Source organism: Pseudophryne corroboree, chromosome 8 (assembly GCF_028390025.1).
Source record: "Pseudophryne corroboree isolate aPseCor3 chromosome 8, aPseCor3.hap2, whole genome shotgun sequence".
Classification (NCBI taxonomy): Eukaryota; Metazoa; Chordata; class Amphibia; order Anura; family Myobatrachidae; genus Pseudophryne; species Pseudophryne corroboree.
Window position 1 is genome coordinate 416693053 of NC_086451.1, and position 26765 is coordinate 416719817.

The 26765-nt window shown below is 48.4% G+C and overlaps 2 protein-coding genes across 2 annotated transcripts in view; one reads left to right on the plus strand and one right to left on the minus strand.

Annotated features, from left to right (window-relative positions):
• Positions 1–18010, plus strand: part of LOC134949392 (inositol-tetrakisphosphate 1-kinase-like) — a 50298-nt gene extending 32288 nt beyond the window's left edge. Inside the window, exons 9-10 of the mRNA XM_063937935.1 lie at positions 12599–12758; positions 17699–18010. Coding sequence (XP_063794005.1) covers positions 12599–12758; positions 17699–17916 — 378 coding nt within the window. The 3' untranslated portion in view covers positions 17917–18010. The remainder of the gene's footprint in view (positions 1–12598; positions 12759–17698) is intronic.
• Positions 18011–18095: 85 nt separating this feature from the next.
• Positions 18096–26765, minus strand: part of CCER2 (coiled-coil glutamate rich protein 2) — a 69438-nt gene continuing 60768 nt past the window's right edge. Inside the window, exons 5-6 of the mRNA XM_063937934.1 lie at positions 19445–20205; positions 18096–18698 (exon numbers count right to left, since the gene is read on the minus strand). Of these exons, the coding sequence (XP_063794004.1) occupies positions 18624–18698; positions 19445–20205 (836 nt within the window). The 3' untranslated portion in view covers positions 18096–18623. The remainder of the gene's footprint in view (positions 18699–19444; positions 20206–26765) is intronic.

A 26765-nucleotide genomic window follows, 5' to 3' on the forward strand; every position in this document is an offset into this window, starting at 1 on the left:
GCGGGTTGATAACCAAACCCTGTCCCCCGGTTTCAAATGGGGAACCGCACGTCTCTTACGGTCGGCATAGACCTTGTAACGACTGGAGGCTTTCTTGAGAGAAATGTGGATTCTTTTCCAAATGGAGGAAAACTGGGTCAGAGCGGTAGTGGCAGCAGGAACATCTATGTGAGGAAGTTCTTGAAACTCAGGTACTCGGGGATGTTGCCCATAGACTGCAAAGAAGGGTGTCGTGTCTGTAGCAGTGTGGTAACGAAAGTTATGGGCAAACTCGGCCCATGGGAGCAGATTAAACCAATCATCCTGGGAGGATGTCACATATAGCCGTAGGAAAGTCTCTAGTTCCTGATTGACTCTCTCTGTCTGCCCATTCGTCTGAGGGTGGTATGAAGACGAGAATTTCAATTTTATCTGCATGGCAGAACAGAGGGCCCTCCAAAACCTAGCAACAAACTGTACCCCCCGATCAGATATTATTTCGGAGGGTAACCCGTGTAAACGGAAGATCTCCTGTAGGAAGATCTGGGCTAGTTTCGGGGCAGAAGGGAGACCTTGGAGAGGAACGAAATGAGCCATCTTGGAAAATCTATCCACTACAACCCAAATAGTGTTATGTCCCTGAGAAGGTGGAAGATCAGTAATAAAGTCCATTGATAGATGAGACCAAGGACGAGTAGGGACTGATAAGGGTTGCAACTGACCTGCTGGAGACTGACGAGGAGTCTTGTGCTGCACACATTTTGGACAGGATGCCACGAAATCCTGGATGTCCACTTTCATCTTTGGCCACCAATATGAGGCAGAAAGGAACTTGAATGTCTTCAGGACACCAGGATGACCAGTAAACTTGGATTGGTGGGCCCAAGCTAGCAACTTGGGACGGAGTTCTGGGGAAACAAAAGTCTTACCCGGAGGTGGAGCTGGAGAGACTTGAGAGGTAGCGAAAACCACGGGACTCAGGATGGAATGTGGCACAGAGTCAGATGTTCCCTCTTCTGATTCCATGGACCGGGATAATGCGTCGGCTTTCACATTCTGTGAACCTGGGCGGAAATGAAGCCTGAAATTAAAACGTGAGAAAAACATAGCCCACCTAGACTGGCGGGGGTTAAGGCACTGAGCTGCTTTTAGGTATAGCAGGTTCTTATGATCCGTGAAGATGTTAAACGGATGTTTGGCCCCTTCTAGGAGATATCTCCATTCCTCGAGAGCCAATTTGATTGCCAATAACTCTTGATCTCCCACGGAGTAGTTAGCTTCTGCAGGTAGAAACTTGCGAGAGTAGAATCCACAAGGGTGGACTTTCCCATCAGATCCCTTCTGGGAGAGAACAGCTCCAACCCCAACATTAGAGGCATCTACCTCCAACTCGAACGGCCTGTTGACATCTGGCTGTGACAGCACTGGAGCAGACATAAAGGCTAGCTTGATCTTCCGGAAGGCTGCCAAGGCTTCTTCTGACCAGTTGGAATGATCTGCCCCTTTCCGAGTCAGGTTGGTAATAGGAGCGATGAGAGTGGAGAATCCTCGAATAAATTTTCTATAATAGTTGGCAAAACCCAGGAATCGCTGGATAGACTTGAGGGAGTTTGGAATGGACCAATTGGCAATGGCTTCCAATTTTGCCGGGTCCATCTGAAGATCCGATCCGGAAATTATATACCCCAGGAAGGGTATAGAGGGAACTTCGAAGGTGCATTTGGATAACTTCCCGTAGAGACGGTTCTCACGAAGACGTCGGAGAACTTCACAGACTTGTAGGCGATGAGATGGAAGGTCTTGAGAAAAGATAAGAATATCATCTAAGTAAACAACAAGGTACTTATACAGGACATCACGAAAAATCTCGTTCACGAAGTGTTGGAATACCGCTGGAGCATTACTCAACCCAAATGGCATTACCAGGTATTCATAATGGCCATCTCGAGTGTTGAAGGCTGTCTTCCACTCGTCACCACTCCGGATTCTGATGAGGTTATAGGCACCGCGGAGATCTAATTTGGTGAAGATGCGAGCCCCCTTAACTCTATCAAACAGTTCGGTAATGAGTGGTAAAGGATAACTATTCTTGACAGTAATGTCGTTGAGACCCCGATAGTCAATGCATGGACGCAGTCCTCCATCCTTCTTTTTGACAAAGAAGAAACCTGCGCCAGCGGGTGACGATGACGGACGGATGAATCCTTTCTGAAGATTCTCTTTAATGTAGTTGCTCATCGCCTCTGTTTCAGGAACAGACAAAGGATAGGTGCGCCCCCTGGGTGGCTTCTTGCCAGGAAGGAGATCAATGGGACAATCCCATTCCCTATGGGGCGGCAGGATATCAGCAGCCTTTTCGCAGAAGACGTCTGCGAAGTCTTGATAGACTGCTGGGAGACTTGGCTGTGACTTCACTTCGGTGGACTTAAGAGGACACACTTGGGCTAAGCAGGAATGATGACAGTGTGAACCCCATGAGGTAAGCTGCAACGTTGTCCAGTCGAACTGTGGGTTATGTAGCTGGAGCCAAGGCATGCCCAAGACAATCTCCTGGGTGGCTTGAGGAATGACCAGGAACTTGATAATTTCTGAATGGAGAAATCCAACTCCCAGAACCACTGGGGTAGTTTGATGTGAAATGTTCCCTTTGGTGATTCTACTACCATCCACAGCAGTAATGTAAACAGGACAAGACAGTTCACAGGTAGACAGGCAGAATTTGTTTACCGCAGCTTGGGTGATAAAATTTCCTGCAGCACCGCAGTCCACTAATGCTGACGCAGACTGGAGCCCAGCAGAAGTTTCTAGCGTCACTGGAAGAATGAGATCCTGTTGAGAAGGAGCTTGACAGAATGATCCCAACTTGACTCCTTCCATACAAGTCAGGACCTGGCGTTTCCCGAACGCATTGTGCAGGAGTTAATTTGATGACCCGCAGCAGCACAGTATAGGCAGAGCCTCTCTCGTATTCTTCTTGCCCGTTCCTCAGGAGTTAGGCGGGACCTATTTACCTGCATAGGCTCGTCAGAAGAAGAAGAAGGCTGAAACTGTACAGGAGGTATGAACCTTACTCTGCGAGACTCATAGAAACATAGAAACATAGAAACATAGAATTTGTCGGCAGATAAGAACCACTTGGCCCATCTAGTCTGCCCCTTTTTTTTTTTTTATATATTATTTTTTTTTTTATCACTAACCTTATTTGTTCCTTATTTCTTTGTAAGGATATCCTTATGTCTATCCCATGCATGTTTAAATTGCTCTACTGTCTTAGCCTCTACCACCTCTGATGGGAGGCTATTCCACTTGTCCACTACCCTTTCTGTGAAATAATTTTTCCGCAAATTTCCCCTGAACCTCCCCCCCTCCAGTCTCAGTGCATGTCCTCGTGTCCTATTGCTTCTCTTCATTTGGAGAATGTTTCCCTCCTGGACTTTGTTAAAACCCTTCATATATTTGAAAGTTTCTATCATGTCCCCCCTTTCTCTTCTCTGCTCCAAACTATACATATTGAGATTTCTTAGTCTTTCTGGGTATGTTTTGTGATGTAGGCCATGCACCATTTTAGTTGCCCTCCTTTGTACAGTTTCTAATGTATTAATATCCTTTTGAAGATATGGCCTCCAGAACTGAATACAGTATTCTAGATGAGGCCGTACCAATGACCTATACAGTGGCATTATTACTTCTTTCTTTCTGCTGCTGATTCCTCTCCCAATGCAGCCAAGCATCTGACTAGCCTTCCTCATTGCCTTGTTACATTGCTTACCTGCCTTTAAGTCATCTGAAATAGTGAAGATTTGTTTGACATGATCTTCCCCCAGTGAATCCATGCTGTTTGGGATCCAGTAAATTGCCGGATTTGAGATGATCTACAACTCTTTCTTTTAAGAGTGTTTCCATCAATTTCCCTACTACTGATGTAAGACTCACTGGTCTGTAGTTGTTTGCCTCTTCCTTGCTTCCACTTTTGTGCAGTGGGACTACGTTTGCTCTTTTCCAGTCCCCTGGAATTTCTCCTGTAGCTAATGACTGGTTGAATAATTCTGTCAATGGTGCTACCAGCACCTCTTTAAGTTCTTTTAGTATCCTTGGATGTATCCCATCTGGCCCCATAGATTTGTCCACTTTCAGCTTTGAGAGTTCTGTTAGGACCTTCTCCTCTGTAAATGTACTTGTTTCATTTTCCTGAATATCCCTGCAACTTAACTGTGGCCCCTTCCCCTCTCTTTCAGTAGTAAATACTGAGCAAAAATAATCATTAAGATGATCTGCTATTAAATTGTCTCCCTCAACAAGATTCCCAGTGTCCGTCTTTAGTTTTATAATTCCGCCTTTTGTTTTTCTTTTTTCGCTTATATACCTAAAAAAAGTTTTGCCTCCTTTACCCACTGACTGGGCCATTTTCTCCTCAGCTTGTGCCTTTGCACATCTGATTACCTTCTTTGTCTCCTTCTGTCTAACAAGATATATCTTTTTGTCTTCATTATTTTGTGTCTGCTTATATTTCCTAAAAGCCATCTTTTTTGCTCTCACAATATTTGCTACTTCTTTTGCAAACCACACTGGCTTCCTTTTCCTTGTGTTTTTCCTAACAGTTTTGATACAAAGGTCTGTTGCCTTCAATATTGCACATTTGAATGTTTTCCACCTCTCCTGCACTGTTTCCAAGTTCCTCCACTCTGCCAAAGAATCGCTTACACATTTTCCCATCCCTACAAAATCAGCCTTCCTAAAATCCAACACCTTTGTTTTTGTATGGGACGAGTCAGTCTCTGTCTTAATGCTGAACCATACTGCTTGATGATCACTGGATCCGAGGTTTTCACCCACTTTTACGTCTGATAATCTGTCTCCATTTGTAAGTATTAAGTCTAATATTGCGTCTTTCCGAGTGGGCTCCCTCACCAATTGGTGGAGGGATGCTCCCTGAAGGGAATTTAAAATGTTCCTACTTCTAGTGGAACTAGCAACAGACACCTCCCAGTTTACATCAGGAAGATTAAAGTCTCCCATGATTATTACCTCACTCCGAGCGCGTTCATTATTGCGTTCGCGGATGCGAGAGTCCAGCTTTATACACAGGGAGATCAAGTCAGACAGTTGAGCAGGAATGTCACGGGTTGCCAGTTCATCCTTGATCCGATCCGAAAGTCCGTGCCAGAAGGTTGCTACCAGAGCTTGGTTGTTCCATTGGACCTCTGCAGCCAACGTCTGGAACTGGATGACATATTGTCCCATGCTTCGGTTACCTTGACGAATCTGGATCAGGTCTGCCGAAGCTGATGTTGCACGACCGGGCTCGTCAAAGATCCGTCTAAAGGTTGACACGAAGTCAGAGTAGTTACTGATCAGGGGATCAGCACGTTCCCACAGGGGGGACACCCAATTCAGAGCAGATCCAGAGAGTAAGGAAATGATGTAGGCAACCTTGGACCTTGGTGTAGGAAAGTTATGTGGCAATAACTCAAACTGTATTTCGCACTGGTTTAGGAACCCGCGACATGATTTAGGACTGCCATCATATTTGCTCGGCACGGGCAGGTGCAGACGTGACACTGGAGCTGATGCAGCCGACACAGAAGAACTTACAGCACTGGCAGGTGCTGGGGTAACAGTAGGTGAGAGTACACTTGGCAGGGACTGCTGCAGTGTATCCAATCGGGAGGACATCCCTTGTAGAAAGTGAAGCATCTGCTGCTGCGCAACCTCTTGACCATCCAGACGGGAGACCAGATTTTGCAAGGCCTCTGACCCCACACTCCGTCCACCATCCGAGTCCATCGATCCTGGACTTACTGTCAGATTGTGTTTGGTCTGTGTCCCCGGAGGGGGCGCTAGTGGGTCAGTGGAGGTAGGAGGAAAGAGACGAGGAGGTTGTAACACGTTCTTGCGCATGAGCGCAATGGTATTTATTCAGCAGAAAGTATAACAGAAATGCAGCAGAAATAATAACAGATGAAAAGTCAATACTTGAAATGATAACAAAAGTCTATGGCAATGGGTGATGGATGAATTGAGAAATCATATCCAGAATATAAACAACGGAATGAAAGTCAATGGAATGATTCCGGTGTGGGAACCAGAGCAGGGTTTAAAACAGAGAACTAAGGCAGATGAAGTATTGCAAACCTGAGCATTAGCAGGAGACCAACTCACAGTGCAGGTGATCAGGCACTGGCAGCAGCAAGCTGTGTCACAGGTGGAGGAATGGACACACCTGGAGTTTAGTCTTCAACCGCAGGCTGAAGCACACAAGGTGGTGATTAGTGTGAAGCCCAATGCAGGTTGCTGGTATTGCTGAGCCTTGAAGTTCCACGGGAGTAAGCAGAATCACCAGGAGTATAAGTTCTAGCAGGAACTCAGGAGAGACAGGAGCTGATCCTTTCATGCAGGTTGTCAGAATGACACAAAGTCCAGGATGCCTGTGAGGTGAAACTGTAGCCTCCTATATACCCCATGGTGTGCAGGGATTGGATGGAAGAAGGAAAAGTGGGTGCGGCCACGCACCGGATTGGCCGCAGCATACTAGCTTGTTTGGAGACTGTCATGGCGGCGCCCACGCCGCGGCCTAGCGAGGACGCGGCGCGCACACGCCTGCTGGTTCAGGAGTACCCCCAGGATCCAGATGATGTCCCATGGCAGGGGCATAGGTGACAGGTGACCGCAGGGAGCCAGGACGGAGTCCGCAGCGGCGGACGGATGCCAGTCTGGTGAGACGATTCCTGACAGGGACAGAGAGACGCAGAGCGGTAGGGAGGGGACAGAGAGACGCAGAGCGGTAGGGAGGGGACAGAGAGACGCGGGCGGTAGGGATGGGACAGAGAGGCGGGCGGTAGGGAGGGGACAAACAGATGCGGGCGGTAGGGAGGGGACAGAGAGACGCGGGCGGTAGGGAGGGGACATAGAGACGCGGGCGGTAGGGAGGGGACAGAGAGACGCGGTAGGGAGGGGACAGAGAGACGCGGTAGGGAGGGGATAGAGAGACGCAGAGCGGTAGGGAGGGGATAGAGAGACGCGGGCGGTAGGGAGGGGATAGAGAGACGCGGGGCGGTAGGGAGGGGATACAGAGACGCAGGGCGTTAGGGAGGGGATAGAGAGACGCAGGGCGGTAGGGAGGGGATAGAGAGACATGGGGCGGTAGGGAGGGGATACAGAGGTGTAGGGAGGAGGGGATACAGAGACATGGGGCGGTAGGGAGGGGATAGAGAGACATGGGGCGGTAGGGAGGGGATACAGAGACATGGGGCGGTAGGGAGGGGATACAGAGACACGGGGCGGTAGGGAGGGGAAAGAGAGACGCGGGGTGGTAGGGTGGGGATACAGAGGCGTAGGAGGAGGGGATACAGAGACATGGGGCGGTACGGAGGGGATACAGAGACATGGGGCGGTAGGGAGGGGAAAGAGAGACGCGGGGCGGTAGGGAGGGGAAAGAGAGATGCGGGGCGGTAGGGAGGGGAAGAGAGACGCGGTAGGGAGGGGATAGAGAGACGTGGGGCGGTAGGAAGGGGATAGAGGGACGCGGGGCGGTAGGGAGGGGACAGAGACGCAGGGCATAGGGAGGAGGGGAAACAGACGTAGGGCGGTAGGAAGTGGATACTGAGACATGGGGCGGTAGGGAGGGGACAGAGAGACGCGGGCGGTAGGGAGGGGACAGAGAGGTGGGGCGGTAGGGAGGGGACAGAGAGACGCGGGGCGGTAGGGAGGGGAAAGAGAGACGCGGGGCGGTAGGGTGGGGATAGAGAGACGCGGGGTGGTAGGGAGGGGATAGAGGGACGCGGGGCGGTAGGGAGGGGACAGAGACGCGGGGCATAGGGAGGAGGGGAACAGACGTAGGGCGGTAGGAAGTGGATACTGAGACGTGGGGTGGTAGGGAGGGGAAAGAGAGACGCGGGGCGGTAGGGAGGGGACAGAGAGGTGGGGCGGTAGGGAGGGGACAGAGAGACGCGGGGCGGTAGGGAGGGGACAGAGAGGTGGGGCGATAGGGAGGGGACAGAGAGACGCGGGGTGGTAGGGAGGGGACAGAGACACGGGGCGGTAGGGAGGGGACAGAGAGGTGGGGCGGTAGGGAGGGGACAGAGAGACGCGGGCGGTAGGGAGGGGACAGAGAGGTGGGGCGGTAGGGAGGGAACAGAGAGATGCGGGCGGTAGGGAGGGGACAGAGACACGGGGCGGTAGGGAGGGGACAGAGAGATGTGGGGTGGTAGGGAGGGGATAGAGAGACGCGGGGCGGTAGGGAGGGGACAGAGAGGTGGGGCGGTAGGGAGGGGACAGAGAGAGGTGGGGTGGTAGGGAGGGGATAGAGACACGGGGCGGTAGGGAGGGGACAGAGAGATGTGGGGCGGTAGGGAGGGGATAGAGACACGCGGGGCGGTAGGAAGGGTCCCCAGTGAGGAAGCTGATGAAGAAAGGGGGGAAGTAGTGGAGGGGGTGGACTTGTGTAAATTGGCGACCAGACATAGATACAGTGGCTAGGATGGTTGGAGGGACTCACCGTTGGGGCTGTGGGTGGCTGCTGCAGGCTGTGAAATAGTCCAGTATCCAGAGGCGTCACCAGGTGTGGGAGAGCAGTCTGTACTATGACATTTCCTCCCCCCCCCTCGCACAGCGAAACAGGGGCGTGGCCTAAAGTAAAAGGGGGCGTGGCCTCACGGGTATGTTCTCTCTCGCTCCGGGGGTGTTTCCAGCTTGCCTGTAGATGCTGGCAGCCCCCGGAGACTGGAGTGTGTGTGCCGGCTGTGTGACAGGAGGCGAGTGCTGCAGGAGATGACGTCACTGCAGCACTCGGCTCCTGTCACAGCAGGAGAGCGGACAGCTGGATGTGTGCGGAGGAGGCGGCGGGTCTGTGTACGCGGGGCAGGGAGGGCTATGAAGCCTTCTCCTGTGCCACCCTCCTAATGTCTATGCCTGTGGCAGCAGCTGTTGTTGTTCGGCCGGCGCCGTGGCCGGGGAGTCAGAGTTGCTGGGGGGGGGGAGGGGTGTGAGATGGACAGGCAGCAGGAGCAGAGACTTGCTGCACATGTGGTGGGCGGGCTCTGTGACTCCGCCCACCGCTGTGACTCCGCCCAGTGTTACGGCCAGGCACAGAATCACAGACTTGGGCTAATATATAGGAGATGGATGAAGTTTACCCCAGGTAATGATTCAGGACTGATGTTTTATATTCTGTAGGATCCGTTCCATATTTTGCCCATAGATGATATGTCCAGTTTGATTCCACTATAAAGAGTCCCTTTTAGATGGTATTATAGAGAGTCCAAAGAAAAGTTCCATATGCCGCTAGAGGGTTAGTGCAATGTCCCATGTATGGTGGGTACCTCATTCAGTGCGGAGATTGGATGGTGCCTCTCTAGGACTCCACTGGATAGCTGGTAAGCGATGTGGGCTGGTTCGGGTCCAATTCAGGGTTGTCCTGTTCCAAAGGGTAAATGCCTGATGCGTTTCGCTGCATAGACCTTGCAGCTTTTTCATATCATCTATGGGCAAAATATGGAACGGATCCTACAGAATATAAAACATCAGTCCTGAATCATTACCTGGGGTAAACTTCATCCATCTCCTATATATTAGCCCAAGTCTGTGATTCTGTGCCTTATATAATTGGCAAAAATACATCTTGCTTATAATTGGCTTATTTGCACAAAATACTGTCTTTTTTTAATGAGTTATTGTTTTTTAATAAATTGTTTTAAAATTTACACACTTAGTGAATGGTATTGTTCTTTCCTCTGACAGCGCTGCAGGGAGAGAGGTGCCTGGCCGTCCCCCGGCCAGGCACCTCTCTCCATGCAACGCCTCCCCCTTCTTCCGCAGACATGTCCCCCCACCGGCCGCCGATCTCAGCTCACCCAGCCGCACCGCTCTGGGATGTACTAACCTGTCCCGCCGCGTTAAATGCTTTACTCTGCGCTCCCCTGATATTGTCCACGGTAACCTGCTGTCTCCAGCTCCCCCCCCTTCCCCCCCCCCCCGGCGCTGTTATTTGATCCTAGTTTACACATGCACCGCCGCGGCCGCTCAGGTCTCAGCTTTAAGCTGAGACCTGAGTGGCTGCGGTGGTGCATGTGTAAACAAGGAGCAAATATCAGCGCCGGGGGGGGGGGCTTCTGGGCAGTTGACGCGGCGGGACAGGTTAGTACATCCCGCTCGGTCCCGTCTCCTCACCTCAATCCAAATTGTTTTCAAGTCGAATTGAGTTTGTCGGAATTTGGCCCCATTTCCGACAGAAGCACGCGGATCGGCAGCTGTACCGCCGATCCGCGTGTTTTCCGATAAGTCGGGATTTCCCGACTTGTCGGGAAAAAACTGCCTCTAATGAATAGGTCGGAAACTCCTTCCGACCTATTTTCGTCGGAAAGTGGCGTCTTTCCGACAAGACGGCAGCTTCCGACAGTTATTGAATACACCCCATAGTGCATTAGGGAACAGCTTAGCACATATAAACATACATGTTATGATGTATGTAATATATGTGCTGGCTTGTTCCCTCGAGGATCTTCAGTGTTGTGTCTATCAGGCACCGTACGGCACCCGGCTTCACACTTCTTCTAAGCCCGCCCCCATACTCCCATTGGCTAGTTTCACAGGAGTCTGGGGGCGGGTTCCCCAGGCTGAGCTTAAGCAATTCCTCCCTGCACAATGTGGTCGGCACTGCAGCTAATACTGGTCTATGGGAGGTTATTGAATTGAGCCTTACCTATCACAAGTGAGATTCCAAGTGAGAACAGTGTAGCATTTCCCAGCTCCAATCCCCAGGAAACCCTGTCAGTGCATGTTTTCCAGTTATCCTCACAGAATCACATGTGAAATAATTAGCACCACCTGTGGCTCTTTTCAAATGTGTCAGCCAGTAATAAATGGGCCTGTGCTCCAGCTCGGAAATATGGAAAACATGCACTGTTAGGATGCCCTGAGGACGGGAATTGGGAAACACTGGAATAGTACAGGGTATACCAAACCCAGTCCTCAAAGCACTCTAACAGTCCAGGTTTTAAGGATATCCATGCAATGGCTAAATCAAACTGACTGAGGTGCTAATTAAGTCACTTTTGCTTGGATAGCTTTAAAACCTGGACTGTTAGGTGCCTCGAGGACTGAGTTTGGGATACACCGGACTAGTGTGATAAAAACGGTTACAGATAGCAGAACATAAATGACAAATTCTTTAGTAAAGCCTGCAATCAGGTGTGCCCTGCCATGTTAGAAAGAATGCAAAATATCGCAATATACCACACCAAGTTCTGTTGTGTATCCAGAGGCAGAACTCTGGGAGGCAACGGAGTCATCTGCCGCCGGGCTCCTGCTCTGAAGGGGGGCACCTCTCCTCCCATTCTGTGACACCAGTGAATTAAGTTATTTGATAGCTGCCGCTATCTTTTCAGTGGCCAACTTCCTCACTAGTCCCTGCAGCTTACATATCACACCCTCTTTATTATACACATTTTACAAGTGTCACACCCAGGATTAGAACCCATGACCTATTACATGGAAGCAGACACCTTACTGATGAAGCTGTTTGCGCCTGTATAGGAAATATGAGAATTTTAACTATATTAATATACTTCTCTGACAATTACACGTAACTTCATATAGTTAGCATTCTCATGCTTCCTATACAGGAGCAAATAACTCCATCAGTAAAGTGTCTGCTAGAGGGGGGTTTCCAAATGCAGAACAATGCGGAACATTGGAGCAAGTACGGGTGTCTGGGGGAGCGGTAGAAGAACCCAGTAACAACCCTGGACATTAATGTAAACAATGGTCCTTTTGTACACTGGAAACTGTATTGAATACAGTATCAATATTTAACACTATAGATTGGCTATAGTATAGGCTGTTTCAAACATATAGTATAGGCTGTATTAAATCATTTACAGTAAATAAGATAAGTGGTCAGGAAAAAGGTTAAACATACCATAATATATAAATAAATAAATAAATGAATAAATAAATACACAAAAAGAACCAGTACTGCACTTTCTAAGCACACATTCTTCCACCTCATGGTAAGGCTCCTCTCTCTTCTTCCTGGTAGCCTCTCTCTGGTCCAGTGTACTGTTTGAGGACTCAGGTTCATAGTTCATACACTCAGCAAACTTGGTAGAAGAAGCTGCTACCACTGGGCATGTGCAGCAGCTCTGCTCTGTCCCTTACACTGCACGATATGGCGGCAGCCCTTGTAATCGTATTATATACCATTGTTATTGTTGTCATAATCTGAGCCACTTGCCAAGAGGAGTGGGGTTTCCAGGCAACCAGAACCCCCCCCCCCCCCTGCGTTTGCCTATGGGATATATGGGGGCACCAATATTTATCTTGCCTCCGGGCAACTGGGACGAACTTACGCCACTGTGTGTATCCTTTAACTGTTAATGTATATTGTGTATTTTATTAATAGCATTCGACCAGAAACAATGCAGTAAAACATATATTTGTTCATCTTTGTACAAATACTTAGCTTGGAGCTGCAGGATAAATGTAACCACTAGCAATTGTGGCTAGGGACTGGATCCCCTGATGGCGCCATTCCTCTGGAAATCCTAAAAACATGGATTGCTGGCAATACATTGACAATGAGTACAAGAGAGCTGGTTTCAAGGAAGCTCTTCTATCTTTCCAGACACCCCTGTACCCAGAAGTGCTTCGTCCATCGGATGATGTTGTTCGACAGGTGGTTAAGGGACTGCAGGAGGCTCTGGGAATGTCCCTCTTTGGTGTGGATTTAATTGTGGACACACAGTCTGGTCGTTGTGCTGTTATTGACGTTAATGCTTTTCCAGGTATGTCTTAGCACCGGTTATCACGTGTTCCACTGGTAGGAGTATCTAAATAGTTTGGAGAACACCAAACCCATCACAATGAGCATGGTGTGAGAAGAAACCATCAAGCAGTACTCCAGCCTTACAGCCATAGCCAGAACTTTGTGGGCCCCTAGCAACATTTTGAAGGGACCCCTGTCCCAATGCTCCTAGAGAGACACTTCTCTGTAGCAGTTGTTAATTTTATGCCCTATAATAGTGCCCTAGTTCATTTTCTGAACCATAGTAGTGCTTAAGTTCACCCTATGTCACATTTCAGAGCTGCCAGTACACATTATGCCACACAGTACCCCCAATTCACATTATGATATACATACCCTCCAAAATTTTACACATAAAAACCTGTACAAATAAAGAAAGGGGGCATTGCAATGGGTAAAGGAGTTGTGGCCACACCCCCTTTCCTATACTTTCAATGGAGATTTGGAGAGTCAAAAATCGGTACAAAGCCCTTTTTGGCTGCTACAGACCATAAAAAAAAAAGGTACTGTAACTGCCAAAAAGGTACAGTTGGAGGGTATGGATATATAGTGCTCCTCGTTCATATTGTGCCTCATTACAGTGCCCCGTTTCATATTATATAACATTAAAATGCCCTCCAGTTTATTTTATACCACATTTCAATGAGCAAGTCCAGGGGCATACCTAGATATATTGCAGGCCCCAAGAAAAAGTTTGAAAGGACCCCTACGTACCACCCAATGACAAAAAAAATATATAACACATGTAACCTTGACAGGGAAGGTGGGCCCCTCTCAGCTCTGGGCTCCATAGCAGCTGCACTCCCTGCACCTATGGTAGCTACACCCTGTATATAACACATGTAACTGTGACAGGGAAGGTGGCCCCTCTCAGCTCTGGGCTCCATAGCAGCTGCACTCCCTGCACCTATGGTAGCTACACCCTGTATATAGCATATGTAACTGTGACAAGGAAGGTGGGCCCCTCTCAGCACTGGGCCCCATAGCAGCTGCACTCCCTGCACCTATGGCAGCTACACCTTGTATATAACACATGTAACTGTGACAGGGAAGGTGATAGCTACGTCCTTGTAGGGAGATATTGATATGGATTTGGTGTGACTCTTGCTTCCAACCTTTCTTGTTATCGGATGTGTAAAAAAAAAATCAAAAAAATCAAAGCACCAGTATTTTACCTATATTTTTTTTTTCATGCTTTTTATGTTTTATCTAAATTTACAGTGCTTTTGTAGTGGTTAACAATACTGCCTCACAGCCCTAAGGTCATGAGTTCAATTCCTGACCAAGGCCAAGGCACCTTTTGTGTGGTTGGTATGTTTTCCCGTGTTTATATGGGTTTCCTCTGGGACAGGCAATCCAAATCACACTATATAGTCCAGGTTTTAGTGATATTCAAGCACAGGTGACTTCATTAGTACCTCAGTAATTTTTAAATAAGCTGTGCTGAAGCCTGGATATCACTAAAACCTGCACTGTTATAGCATACCTCCCAACATGACCCTCTCCAGGAGGGACAGAATGCTCTGCTCCTGGACTTCCCTCTTAATCTGATTGCCATCACCTGTGCTGAAACACCTTTCTTATCCATTTACCTGTTCAAAACAGGTGCCAGCAATCATACATTAAGAGAAAAGTCCAGAAGCAGAGCATTGTGTCCCTCCTGGAGAGGGTCATGTTGGGAGATATGTTATAGTGCCCATATACTTGTGCAGTGCGACGCAACATCGTGGGGCATCGCACTGGCAGTTCAGGTACGATGAAATCGCACCTGAATTGCCAAAGTGATTACCATGCGATCATGCGATAGATTGCATGGTAATCACGTGATGGGCACGTCACCGCCGAGTGGGAGCGGCCTCCGTCCGCTCCCGGCAGGGTGCCCATGGCCAGGGCTGTTTCTAGCCAATTTGGCTCCCAGTGCGAGATTTAAAAATGCGCCCCCCCATGACATAAAAAAATGTGCCCCCCCCCCCCCCTACACACACCTAGATAAAAAAAAAAAAACTTGTGCGCGCACCCGGTAAGGGGGCATGGCCTCATCTAAATGGGTGTGGCCTCGTCTGAAAAGACTACCTCACAATCCAGTTTTTGACCCATATTAAGCCCCACACAGTAATGCCCCCTGCACCATATTATGCCACACACCGCAATGCCCTTGATACATTAAATCCCCACACTACGGCAGGCAAGAGTTCCCATTTCACACATTACTGCAGGTGTCCCCATTTTACACATTGAGAGAGAGAGAGAGAGAGAGAGAGAATACTTACAGAGGCGATTACCGCTCTTCGGCCCGCCTCACCAGTCGCTCCTCACGCCGGCCTTTCCCTCTTCCTAACTTGGATCCACCTCTGTACTCCGCTCGCGCGCGGGGGGGGGGGTTCGCGGAGTGACGGGGTTGCGTCGTGACGTAACGACGCAACCACGTCATTCCGTGAAACTCCGCCCCCCGAGCGGGTTACTCGGGGAGAAATAGGAGGGGGAAGCAGGGAGCCACAGTTAGAGCCGCAGCGGGCGCCCAGTGCGGTTGCACTGCTCGCCTGCCCCAAGAAACGGCCCTGCCCATGGCGCATCGCAGTGCGATATATCGCATGTGTTTTCAAAACGCATGCGATCGCACTGCGATTTGATAAATATTAAGTGCAGCACATACTATCTTGAGACGCGAGATTCGACCGGCGTGCCCGCGCATCGCGTCGCAAGGTACCTAAAATGTGCATACAATCCTTTGATTTCTCTCACAGATGTGGTCGAAATCGAAAGCTAGCACCGATTATCTCACAAGTGTATGGGCACTATTAAACTGGGCATACTCTATACCAGTGGTTCTCAAACTCGGTCCTCAGGACCCCACACAGTGCATGTTTTGCAGGTAACCCAGCAAGTGCACAGGTGTATTAATTACTCACTGACACATTTTAAAAGGTCTACAGGTGGAGCTAATTATTTCACTTGTGATTCTGTGAGGGGACCTGCAAAACATGCACTGTGTGGGGTCCTGAGGACCGAGTTTGAGAACCTGTGCTCTATACAATTATCTGGCAGATAATCTGTGGTTGGAATGAAAACCTGGCAATGGATGAGAGCAACTGATAATCGACCATTTGCTACCAAACACTGGAAAATGGACAAAAACTGTAATTCAGTGGTTCTCAAACTCGGTCCTCAGGACCCCACACAGTGCATGTTTTGCAGGTAACCCAGCAGGTGCACAGGTGTATTAATTACTCACTGACACATTTTAAAAGGTCCACAGGTGGAGATAATTATTTCACTTGTGATTCTGTGAGGAGACCTGCAAAACATGCAGTGTGTGGGGTCCTGAGGACCGAGTTTGAGAACCTGTGCTGTCATTTATACAAATTGGTTAACTCACGGACAGGTTTTGTCCATTATCCAGTGTTTGGTAGCAAATGGTCGATTATCGGTTGCTCTCATCCATTACCAGATTTTCATTCCAACCACAGATTATCTGACAGATAATTGTATATATTGTGGAGCTAATTATTTCACTTGCGATTCTGTGAGGAGGCCTGCAAAACATGCACTGTGTGGGGAAATGAGGTCCGAGTTTGCAGATCTATGGTATAGCGTATGCCTAGTTTTAGTGTGCCTTGAGAACTGAGGTTGGGAATGCATGCACTAGGAGGTCTGGTTTCTTCCCACACTCCAAAAATATATCGGTAGGTTAATTGGCTTCTGACAAAAAAAAATAAAGATAACCCTACTGTGTGTGTGTGTCCATGTGATGGGAATATAGGGGGTCATTCTGAGTTGATCGCTCGCTGACGTTTTTCGCAGCGCAGCAAACAGGTTACTACTGCAATGCGCAGTCGCGTCGTACGGGTACAAAGTGGATCATTGCTGGGCGATGGATTTTACGAAGAATCCATTCGCACAGCCGATCGCAAGGAGATTGACAGGAAGAGGGCGTTTGTGGGTGTCAACTGACCGTTTTCAGGGAGTGTTTGGGAAAACGCAGGCGTGTCCAAGCGTTTGCAGGGCGGGTGTCTGACGTCAATTCCGGGACCAGAAAGACTGAAGTGATCGCAAGGGCTGAGTAAGTCCAGAGCTACTCAGAAACTGCAAAAAACTTTTTCGCTCGGCTGCACACGCGTTCGCACACTTGCAAAGCGAAAATACACTCCCCCGTGGGCGGCGACTATGCGTTTACACAGCTGCTAAAAGTAGCTAGCGAGCGATCAACTCGGAATGAGGGCCATAGATTGTAAGCTCCACTGAGGAAGGGACTGATGAGAATGACTGACATTCTCTGCACAGTGCTGCATCCTATGTTGGTGCTATACAGATAACTGTTAATAAATAAATATTAATAGTGCATATGCCTGTAAGGTTTTGCAGAATGTATAAGATATTGTTGGGGAAATAACCATTACAATTGTACTTATCAGACATTTATTATAAATCAGTGGTCCTCAAACAGTTCACATTTTCCATGTCACCTACTGTAGCAGGTGCACAGGTGCACTCATTACTCACTGACTCATTTTAAAAGATTGTAAGGTGGAGCTAATTATTTCACTTTTGATTGTGTGACGTGACATTTAGGAGCTGATTGGCTGGTACTTTATCTCTGTCCACTTTATCTCCATCCAAGGCTTAGTAAATTGACCCCTTAGTGCCTAAACCTAACCGTACCCCCTTAGTGCCTAAACCCAACCTCCCCTTCTGAGTACCTAACCATAACCCCCCCCCCCCCCCCCCAGCAGCGTAAATCTAACCCTCTAACCCACCCTCTAGTGCCTAAACCTAACCTTCCCTTCATCTTAAAGAATAATGAATAAAGTAGGATGAGGTTAGATTGCCTGGGATAATGTTCCCACCACCGAAAGGGTCCTGTGAGCTATGATTCCATAAGTGGTCTCACATACTCCCTCGTTGTCTGCATTTCTTTTTCAGGATATGAAGGGGTCCCTGAATTCTTCCCAGCTTTGCTTTCACATGTGGATAAAATCCTGCAGAAGGAACCTTTCTCCACCTCGGAACACCCACCCGATGTCCCCCAGTGTGAAGAGCGCGCAATGAAACGGAGATCACTACCAGAGGCTTGTAAGAGTCGGATCAGCAACAAATCTTACTTCACCATGTGTACCCCGGCCTTGTCAGCTGACCGGTGACAAAGATGACATCCTCTAGTAATCTCAGTATGGACAACCTTTCGCTGTTATGGAATTACTCCTATTGCACTGAGACAGTGTCAGGTAGCGGAGTCTAACTGCCAGCAGAAGATGCATGAGAACCCTGAACCTCTACTAAATTAGACTCCAACCAATCACCGATACATAAAGAACGTGGATTGGAATTATTACATTTTTATTCTGTTCTCAATGCAAGATATGAAAATAATCACAAAGCAGACACTGAAATGACATCTTTGCCCATGGAAATATGTACATTTATAGGTGACTGACACTTTCTCTCTTGGTAATTGTACCTTAATTAATGAACAAAACATTTCTGTAAAGAGCATTTATGTAAGACAAAAGAGGTGTAACATTATTATTAGTGACAATTGGTAGCCCAGGACTTCTCCACTTTCTCCTCTTGGAGGCCTATAGCAATGACAGGCACTTTTGAAGAACCACATTCACTGCAAACGGAAAATAATTTAAAACACAGACATATTTACTCCTGGATACTCTTCAGCCAGGATCTGTTCCCAGCAGGTTATAGCCACAAAAATACAACCCTCTATCTTCAAAACAGTATACAGCCAGTTGAGGGAGAATACCAAGGGATGGAGTACATAGGATACAAGAATGCGTGCAAGGCTTGTGCAGGTTATAGTCTGGAAGACAGAGGGTAACATCTCCTTCCTCTTCTCTCAGCCCTGGTGAATCTCCTGCAGTCGCTCAGCGGCTTTCCTAAGTTCTTCCTCTACCTCCTGGATGTCCCGTTCCTGAACGACACACCAAAATAGGAAAACAGTTATTGTGTTCCGTCTTAGACTTAGATTTGATATATACTGTAGATCACAACAGCTATTTTCTGGCCTCTTAAAATACATTTTTAAAAACCATTTGTAGATCCTTGAGTCTATCAACTCACTAGGACCTAATGACCTCAGCGAGGTAAGAGGCGCCAAGGTCACCATGTGCACGGAATTCTAGTCCATCCCACGTTTGTCTTGCCTCTGTTGTAACTTAAGTGAGAGATACACTGTTTTGTATTGTGTGTAGGAGTGCACAATAGGTCATCAGTCTAATCAAGAATGTTATCTGGACTAATTTATGGTTGGTGCCAGAATTCAGAGCTCATGGTGCAAAGTGTTTGTGATTAGAACAAAGGTTTATTGTTGGTGACCTTTTCATGATTATGAATTTACCAAAGTCCAACAGTATTTCGCTAAATAGTCATAAATTGGGGCTATAACAAACATACAGAAGTTTAATGAAAACAAAGATATTGCAATTATACTTATACTGTAATAAATCTATACTCACACCTCCAAAGCTCAGATTATGGAGAGGGTAATATCATAGGTGTGCTCTTTGTATCTCTTTAAGTACCATTCATTACAGTACATATTTGCAGATAACCCCAACCGTAACATGTGATTACTACCTATTACTCCTCCCTGCATTGCCTCCACTCCTCACTTCTAAACTCAATGTAAATATCATGTATAGCATGTAATGTTCTCACCTGAGATCTGTGTTCCTCTCGTTCCTCCATTTCCTCCAGCTCCTCTGCTTCTTCCTCTTCCTCCTCTCTGTGCCCGTGGTTTTCTGGCCTCCCATTGGGGTGATACCTCTCTCTCCCTATCTCATCTTCCTCTGGGCCATTGTAGCCTCTCTCTCTGTCCACCTCAACTTCTTCTGGGTGATGGATATGCCTCTTCTCTTCCCCATGGTAACCCTGCATGTGTGTCTTGGTGTTAAAGTATTTCATGCCTTTGTCTTCAGACTCAAACTGGGCAGTTTCTTCCTGACTGGGATCCTCTGCCATCCTTCTCTGTGAACCTCGCTTCTTCTCTTCCCACCCTTCATGGTTCCTGTGGTACCACCCGTTGCTGTTCCCGTGGTATCCTCCATCATGCTCGCCTTCCTCTGAGTCTTCTTCACTCTCATCACTAAAGTGTTTTTTCTCTTTCCTCTTTGTGGCAACGTCACCTCGGACCTCCTTTCCTGCTCTTTTCTCTTGACCTGCAGCTCTCTTCATGGGAGCATTTCTCTTTTCATTCTCCTCTTCCTCAAGCAGCTCCTTGGCTTTTTCCTCAGCTGATGTGCCATGTTCTTTCTCCTTGATCTCCACCTTCTCTATTTTCTCAAATTCTTTTGATTCCTCACTCTCTGACCTTTTAGTTCCAGTGTCCCTTTTGGGGGCAGGAATTGGTGTCTCATTGGCTCTCTTTCTAAGTTCTTCCTCTTCGCTGCTCTCTTGGCCCCCATGCTGCTGTGACTTTTCTAGGGACAACAGAAACACATGAAAAAGGTTTTGCCATGAAATAGCGCCTGCTGTACACATAGGGGGTCATTCCGAGTTGATCGCTAGCTGAATTTGTTCGAAGCGCAGCAATCAGGCTAAAAATCGGCAGTTCTGCGCATGCAACTGACCGTTTTCAGGGAGTGTGCAGAAAAAATGCAGGCGTGCCAGGAAAAACGCAGGCGTGCCAGGAAAAACGCTGGGCGGGTTTGTGACGTCAAATCCGGAACTGAATAGTCTGAAGTGATCGCAAGCGCTGAGTAGGTTTTGAGCTACTTTGAAACTACACAAAAACATTTCTCTAACGTCCTAAGTGGATGCTGGGGACTCCGTCAGGACCATGGGGAATAGCGGCTCCGCAGGAGACAGGGCACAAAAATAAAGCTTTAGGATTAGGTGGTGTGTACTGGCTCCTCCCCCCATGACCCTCCTCCAAGCCTCAGTTAGGTTTTTGTGCCTGTCCGAGCAGGGTGCAATCTAGGTGGCTCTCCTAAAGAGCTGCTTAGAAAAAGTTTTTAGGTTTTTTATTTTCAGTGAGTCCTGCTGGCAACAGGCTCACTGCATCGAGGGACTTAGGGGAGAGAATTTCAACTCACTTGCGTGCAGGATGGATTGGATTCTTAGGCTACTGGACACCATTAGCTCCAGAGGGAGTCGGAACACAGGTCTCACCCTGGGGTTCGTCCCGGAGCCGCGCCGCCGACCCCCCTTACAGATGCTGAAGATTGAAGGTCCGGAAACAGGCGGCAGAAGGCTCTTCAGTCTTCATGAAGGTAGCGCACAGCACTGCAGCTGTGCGCCATTGTTGTCACACACTTCACACCAAGCGGTCACGGAGGGTGCAGGGCGCTGCTGGGGGCGCCCTGGGCAGCAATATTTAATACCTTTATGGCAAAAGAATACATCACATATAGCCATTGAGGCTATATGTATGTATTTAACCCATGCCAGATATCTAAAACTCCGGGAGAAAAGCCCGCCGAAATAGGGGGCGGGGCTTATTCTCCTCAGCACACAGCGCCATTTTCCTGCTCAGCTCCGCTGTGAGGAAGGCTCCCAGGACTCTCCCCTGCACTGCACTACAGAAACAGGGTAAAACAGAGAGGGGGGGCATTTTTTGGCGATATTTTGATATATTTAAGCTGCTATAAGGAACAACACTTATATAAGGTTGTTCCCATATATATTATAGCGCTTGGGTGTGTGCTGGCAAACTCTCCCTCTGTCTCCCCAAAGGGCTAGTGGGGTCCTGTCTTCGATAAGAGCATTCCCTGTGTGTCTGCTGTGTGTCGGTACGTGTGTGTCGACATGTATGAGGACGATGTTGGTGTGGAGGCAGAGCAATTGCCGATAATGGTGATGTCACCCCCCAGGGAGTCGACACCGGAATGGATGGCTTTGTTTATGGAATTACGTGATAATGTCAGCACATTACAAAAATCAGTTGACGACATGAGACGGCCGGCAAACCAGTTAGTACCTGCCCAGGCGTCTCAGACACCGTCAGGGGCTGTAAAGCGCCCTTTACCTCAGTCGGTCGACACAGACCCAGACACAGACACTGAATCTAGTGTCGACGGTGATGAAACAAACGTATTTTCAAGTAGGGCCACACGTTATATGATCACGGCAATGAAGGAGGCTTTGCATATCTCTAATACTGCAAGTACCACAAAAAGGGGTATTATGTGGGGGGTAAAAAAACTACCTGTAGTTTTTCCTGAATCAGAGGAATTAAATGATGTATGTGATGAAGCGTGGGTTAACCCAGATAGAAAAGTGCTAATTTCAAAAAAGTTATTAGCATTATACCCTTTCCCGCCAGAGGTTAGGGCGCGCTGGGAAACACCCCCTAGGGTGGATAAGGCGCTCACACGCTTATCAAAACAAGTGGCGTTACCGTCTCCTGATACGGCCGCCCTCAGGGATCCAGCTGATAGGAGACTGGAAACTACCCTAAAAAGTATATACACACATACTGGTGTTATACTGCGACCAGCCATCGCCTCAGCCTGGATGTGCCGTGCTGGGGTCGTCTGGTTGGATTCCCTGACTGAAAATATTGATACCCTGGATAGGGACAGTATTTTATTGACTATAGAGCAATTAAAGGATGCTTTCCTTTATATGCGAGATGCTCAGAGAGATATTTGCACTCTGGCATCGAGAGTAAATGCGATGTCCATATCTGCCAGAAGGAGTTTATGGACGCGACAGTGGTCAGGTGATGCGGATTCCAAACGACATATGGAAGTATTGCCGTATAAAGGGGAGGAATTATTTGGCGTCGGTCTATCGGATCTGGTGGCCACGGCAACTGCCGGAAAATCCACCTTTTTACCTCAGACCCCCTCCCAACAGAAAAAGACACCGTCTTTTCAGCCGCAGTCCTTTCGGTCCTATAAGAACAAGCGGACAAAAGGACAGTCATATCTGCCTCGGGGCAGAGGAAGGGGTAAGAGAGGGCAGCAAGCAGCCCCTGCCCAGGAACAGAAGCCCTCTCAGGGTTCTGCAAAGCCCTCAGCATGACGCTGGGGCCTTACAAGCGGACTCAGGAGCGGTGGGGGGTCGACTCAAGAATTTCAGCGCACAGTGGGCTTGCTCACAGGTGGACCCCTGGATCCTGCAGGTAGTATCTCAGGGTTACAGGTTGGAATTCGAGAAGTCTCCCCCTCGCAGGTTCCTAAAGTCTGCTTTGCCAACGTCTCCCTCAGACAGGGCGACGGTATTGGAAGCCATTCACAAGCTGTTTTCTCAGCAGGTGATAGTCAAGGTACCCCTCCTACAACAGGGAAAGGGGTATTACTCCACGCTATTTGTGGTACCGAAGCCGGACGGCTCGGTAAGACCTATTCTAAATCTGAAATCTTTGAACCTGTACATACAAAAATTCAAGTTCAAGATGGAGTCACTCAGAGCAGTGATAGCGAATCTGGAAGAAGGGGACTATATGGTGTCCCTGGACATAAAGGATGCTTACCTGCATGTCCCAATTTGCCCTTCACATCAAGGGTACCTCAGGTTCGTGGTGCAAAACTGTCATTATCAGTTTCAGACGCTGCCGTTTGGATTGTCCACGGCACCTCGGGTCTTTACCAAGGTAATGGCCGAAATGATGATTCTTCTGCGAAGAAGAGGCGTATTAATTATCCCTTACTTGGACGATCTCCTGATAAGGGCAAGGTCCAGAGAACAGCTGGAGGACGGAGTAGCACTAACCCGACTAGTGCTGCAACAACACGGGTGGATTCTGAATTTTCCAAAATCTCAGTTGACCCCGACGACACGTCTGCTGTTCCTGGGAATGATTCTGGACACGGTTCAGAAAAAGGTGTTTCTTCCGGAGGAGAAAGCCAGGGAGTTATCCGAACTTGTCAGGAACCTCCTAAAACCAGGGAAAGTGTCTGTGCATCAATGCACAAGAGTCCTGGGAAAGATGGTGGCTTCTTACGAAGCGATTCCATTCGGCAGATTCCACGCACAAACTTTTCAGTGGGATCTGCTGGACAAATGGTCCGGATCACATCTGCAGATGCATCAGCGGATAACCTTATCGCCACGGACAAGGGTGTCTCTTCTGTGGTGGTTGCAGAGTGCTCATCTGTTAGAGGGCCGCAGATTCGGCATACAGGACTGGGTCCTGGTGACCACGGATGCCAGTCTGAGAGGCTGGGGAGCGGTCACACAGGGAAGAAACTTCCAGGGAGTATGGTCAAGCCTGGAGATGTCTCTTCACATAAATATACTGGAGCTAAGAGCGATTTACAATGCTCTAAGTCTGGCAAAACCCCTGCTTCAGGGTCAGCCGGTGTTGATCCAGTCGGACAACATCACGGCAGTCGCCCACGTAAACAGACAGGGCGGCACAAGAAGCAGGACAGCAATGGCAGAAGCTGCAAGGATTCTTCGCTGGGCGGAAGATCATGTGATAGCACTGTCAGCAGTATTCATTCCGGGAGTGGACAACTGGGAAGCAGACTTCCTCAGCAGACACGATCTACACCCGGGAGAGTGGGGACTTCATCCAGAAGTCTTCCACATGATTGTGAACCGTTGGGAAAAACCAATGGTGGATATGATGGCGTCCCGCCTCAACAAGAAACTGGACAGGTATTGCGCCAGGTCAAGAGACCCTCAGGCAATAGCTGTGGACGCTCTGGTAACACCGTGGGTGTTCCAGTCAGTGTATGTGTTCCCTCCTCTGCCTCTCATACCAAAAGTACTGAGAATTATACGGCAAAAGGGAGTAAGAACGATACTAGTGGCTCCGGATTGGCCAAGAAGAACTTGGTACCCGGAACTTCAAGAGATGCTCACGGAGGATCCGTGGCCTCTACCTCTAAGACGGGACCTGCTTCAGCAGGGACCGTGTCTATTCCAAGACTTACCGCGGCTGCGTTTGACGGCATGGCGGTTGAACGCCGAATTCTAAGGGAAAAAGGCATTCCGGAAGAGGTCATTCCTACACTGGTAAAAGCCAGGAAGGAGGTGACTGCACAACATTATCACCGCATTTGGAGGAAATATGTTGCGTGGTGTGAGGCCAGGAAGGCCCCCACGGAGGAATTTCAACTGGGTCGATTCCTACATTTCCTGCAAACAGGATTGTCTATGGGCCTCAAATTGGGGTCCATTAAGGTTCAAATTTCGGCCCTGTCGATTTTCTTCCAGAAAGAATTGGCTTCAGTTCCTGAAGTCCAGACTTTTGTAAAAGGAGTACTACATATACAGCCCCCGGTTGTGCCCCCAGTGGCACCGTGGGATCTTAATGTAGTCTTGGATTTTCTCAAATCCCATTGGTTTGAGCCGCTCAAATCGGTGGAGTTGAAGTATCTTACATGGAAAGTAACCATGCTACTGGCCCTGGCTTCAGCCAGGAGAGTATCAGAATTGGCGGCTTTATCATATAAGAGCCCATATCTGATTTTCCATACGGACAGGGCAGAACTGCGGACGCGTCCTCATTTTCTGCCTAAGGTGGTGTCAGCGTTTCACCTGAACCAGCCTATTGTGGTGCCTGCGGCTACTAACGATTTGGAGGATTCCAAGTTGTTGGACGTGGTCCGGGCATTGAAAATATATATTTCAAGAACGGCGGGAGTCAGAAAGTCTGACTCACTGTTTATATTGTATGCACCCAACAAGATGGGTGCTCCTGCTTCTAAGCAGACGATTGCTCGTTGGATTTGTAGCACAATTCAACTTGCACATTCTGTGGCAGGCTTGCCACAACCTAAATCTGTCAAGGCCCATTCCACAAGGAAAGTGGGCTCATCCTGGGCGGCTGCCCGGGGGGTCTCGGCATTACAACTCTGCCGAGCTGCTACTTGGTCAGGGGCAAACACGTTTGCAAAATTCTACAAATTTGATACCCTGGCTGAGGAGGACCTTGAGTTCTCTCATTCGGTGCTGCAGAGTCATCCGCACTCTCCCGCCCGTTTGGGAGCTTTGGTATAATCCCCATGGTCCTGACGGAGTCCCCAGCATCCACTTAGGACGTTAGAGAAAATAAGAATTTACTTACCGATAATTCTATTTCTCGTAGTCCGTAGCGGATGCTGGGCGCCCATCCCAAGTGCGGATTGTCTGCAATACTTGTACATAGTTATTGTTACAAACAAATTCGGGTTGTTATTGTTGTGAGCCGTCTGTTCAGAGGCTCCTACGTTTGTCATACTGTTAACTGGGTTCAGATCACAAGTTATACGGTGTGATTGGTGTGGCTGGTATGAGTCTTACCCGGGATTCAATATCCTTCCTTATTGTGTACGCTCGTCCGGGCACAGTATCCTAACTGAGGCTTGGAGGAGGGTCATGGGGGGAGGAGCCAGTACACACCACCTAATCCTAAAGCTTTATTTTTGTGCCCTGTCTCCTGCGGAGCCGCTATTCCCCATGGTCCTGACGGAGTCCCCAGCATCCACTACGGACTACGAGAAATAGAATTATCGGTAAGTAAATTCTTATTTTTGTAGCCGCTCTGCGATACAACCGTTCGCACTTTTGCTAAGCTAAAATACACTCCCAGTGGGTGGCGGCATAGCGTTTGCACGGCTGCTAAAACTAGCTAGCGAGCGATCAACTCGGAATGACCCCCATAGACTCTACAGGGCAATGTGCCTACACCAATCTGTGACTACTAATTGTAAAATAAGGAATAGCTAATAAAATGCCACCAGTAGAATTAATGCCAGCAGTAACGGCAATGTCCATTTATAAAACACTATTAGTAACAATTCCCCTTATTATATTATAGTAACAGCAATGCCAGCAGTAGTAGGGGGTAGTTATATAGCAGCAGTAATGGTAATGTTCATTTATACCACTATCAGTAATAATCCCCATTATTATACCTTTAGTAACAGTAATGCCAGCGGCAGTAGTTGGCAGTAATAAGCCAGCAGTAATCGCAGTAATCGCAGTAATCGTAATGCAACTTAATACGCCACTAAAATATCAGCAGTGCCCTGTCATAAGTGAGCAGCCATTGCAGTAATACCTATATATTAATAGCAGAAGAATGAGTTCTTTGAGTGATTTA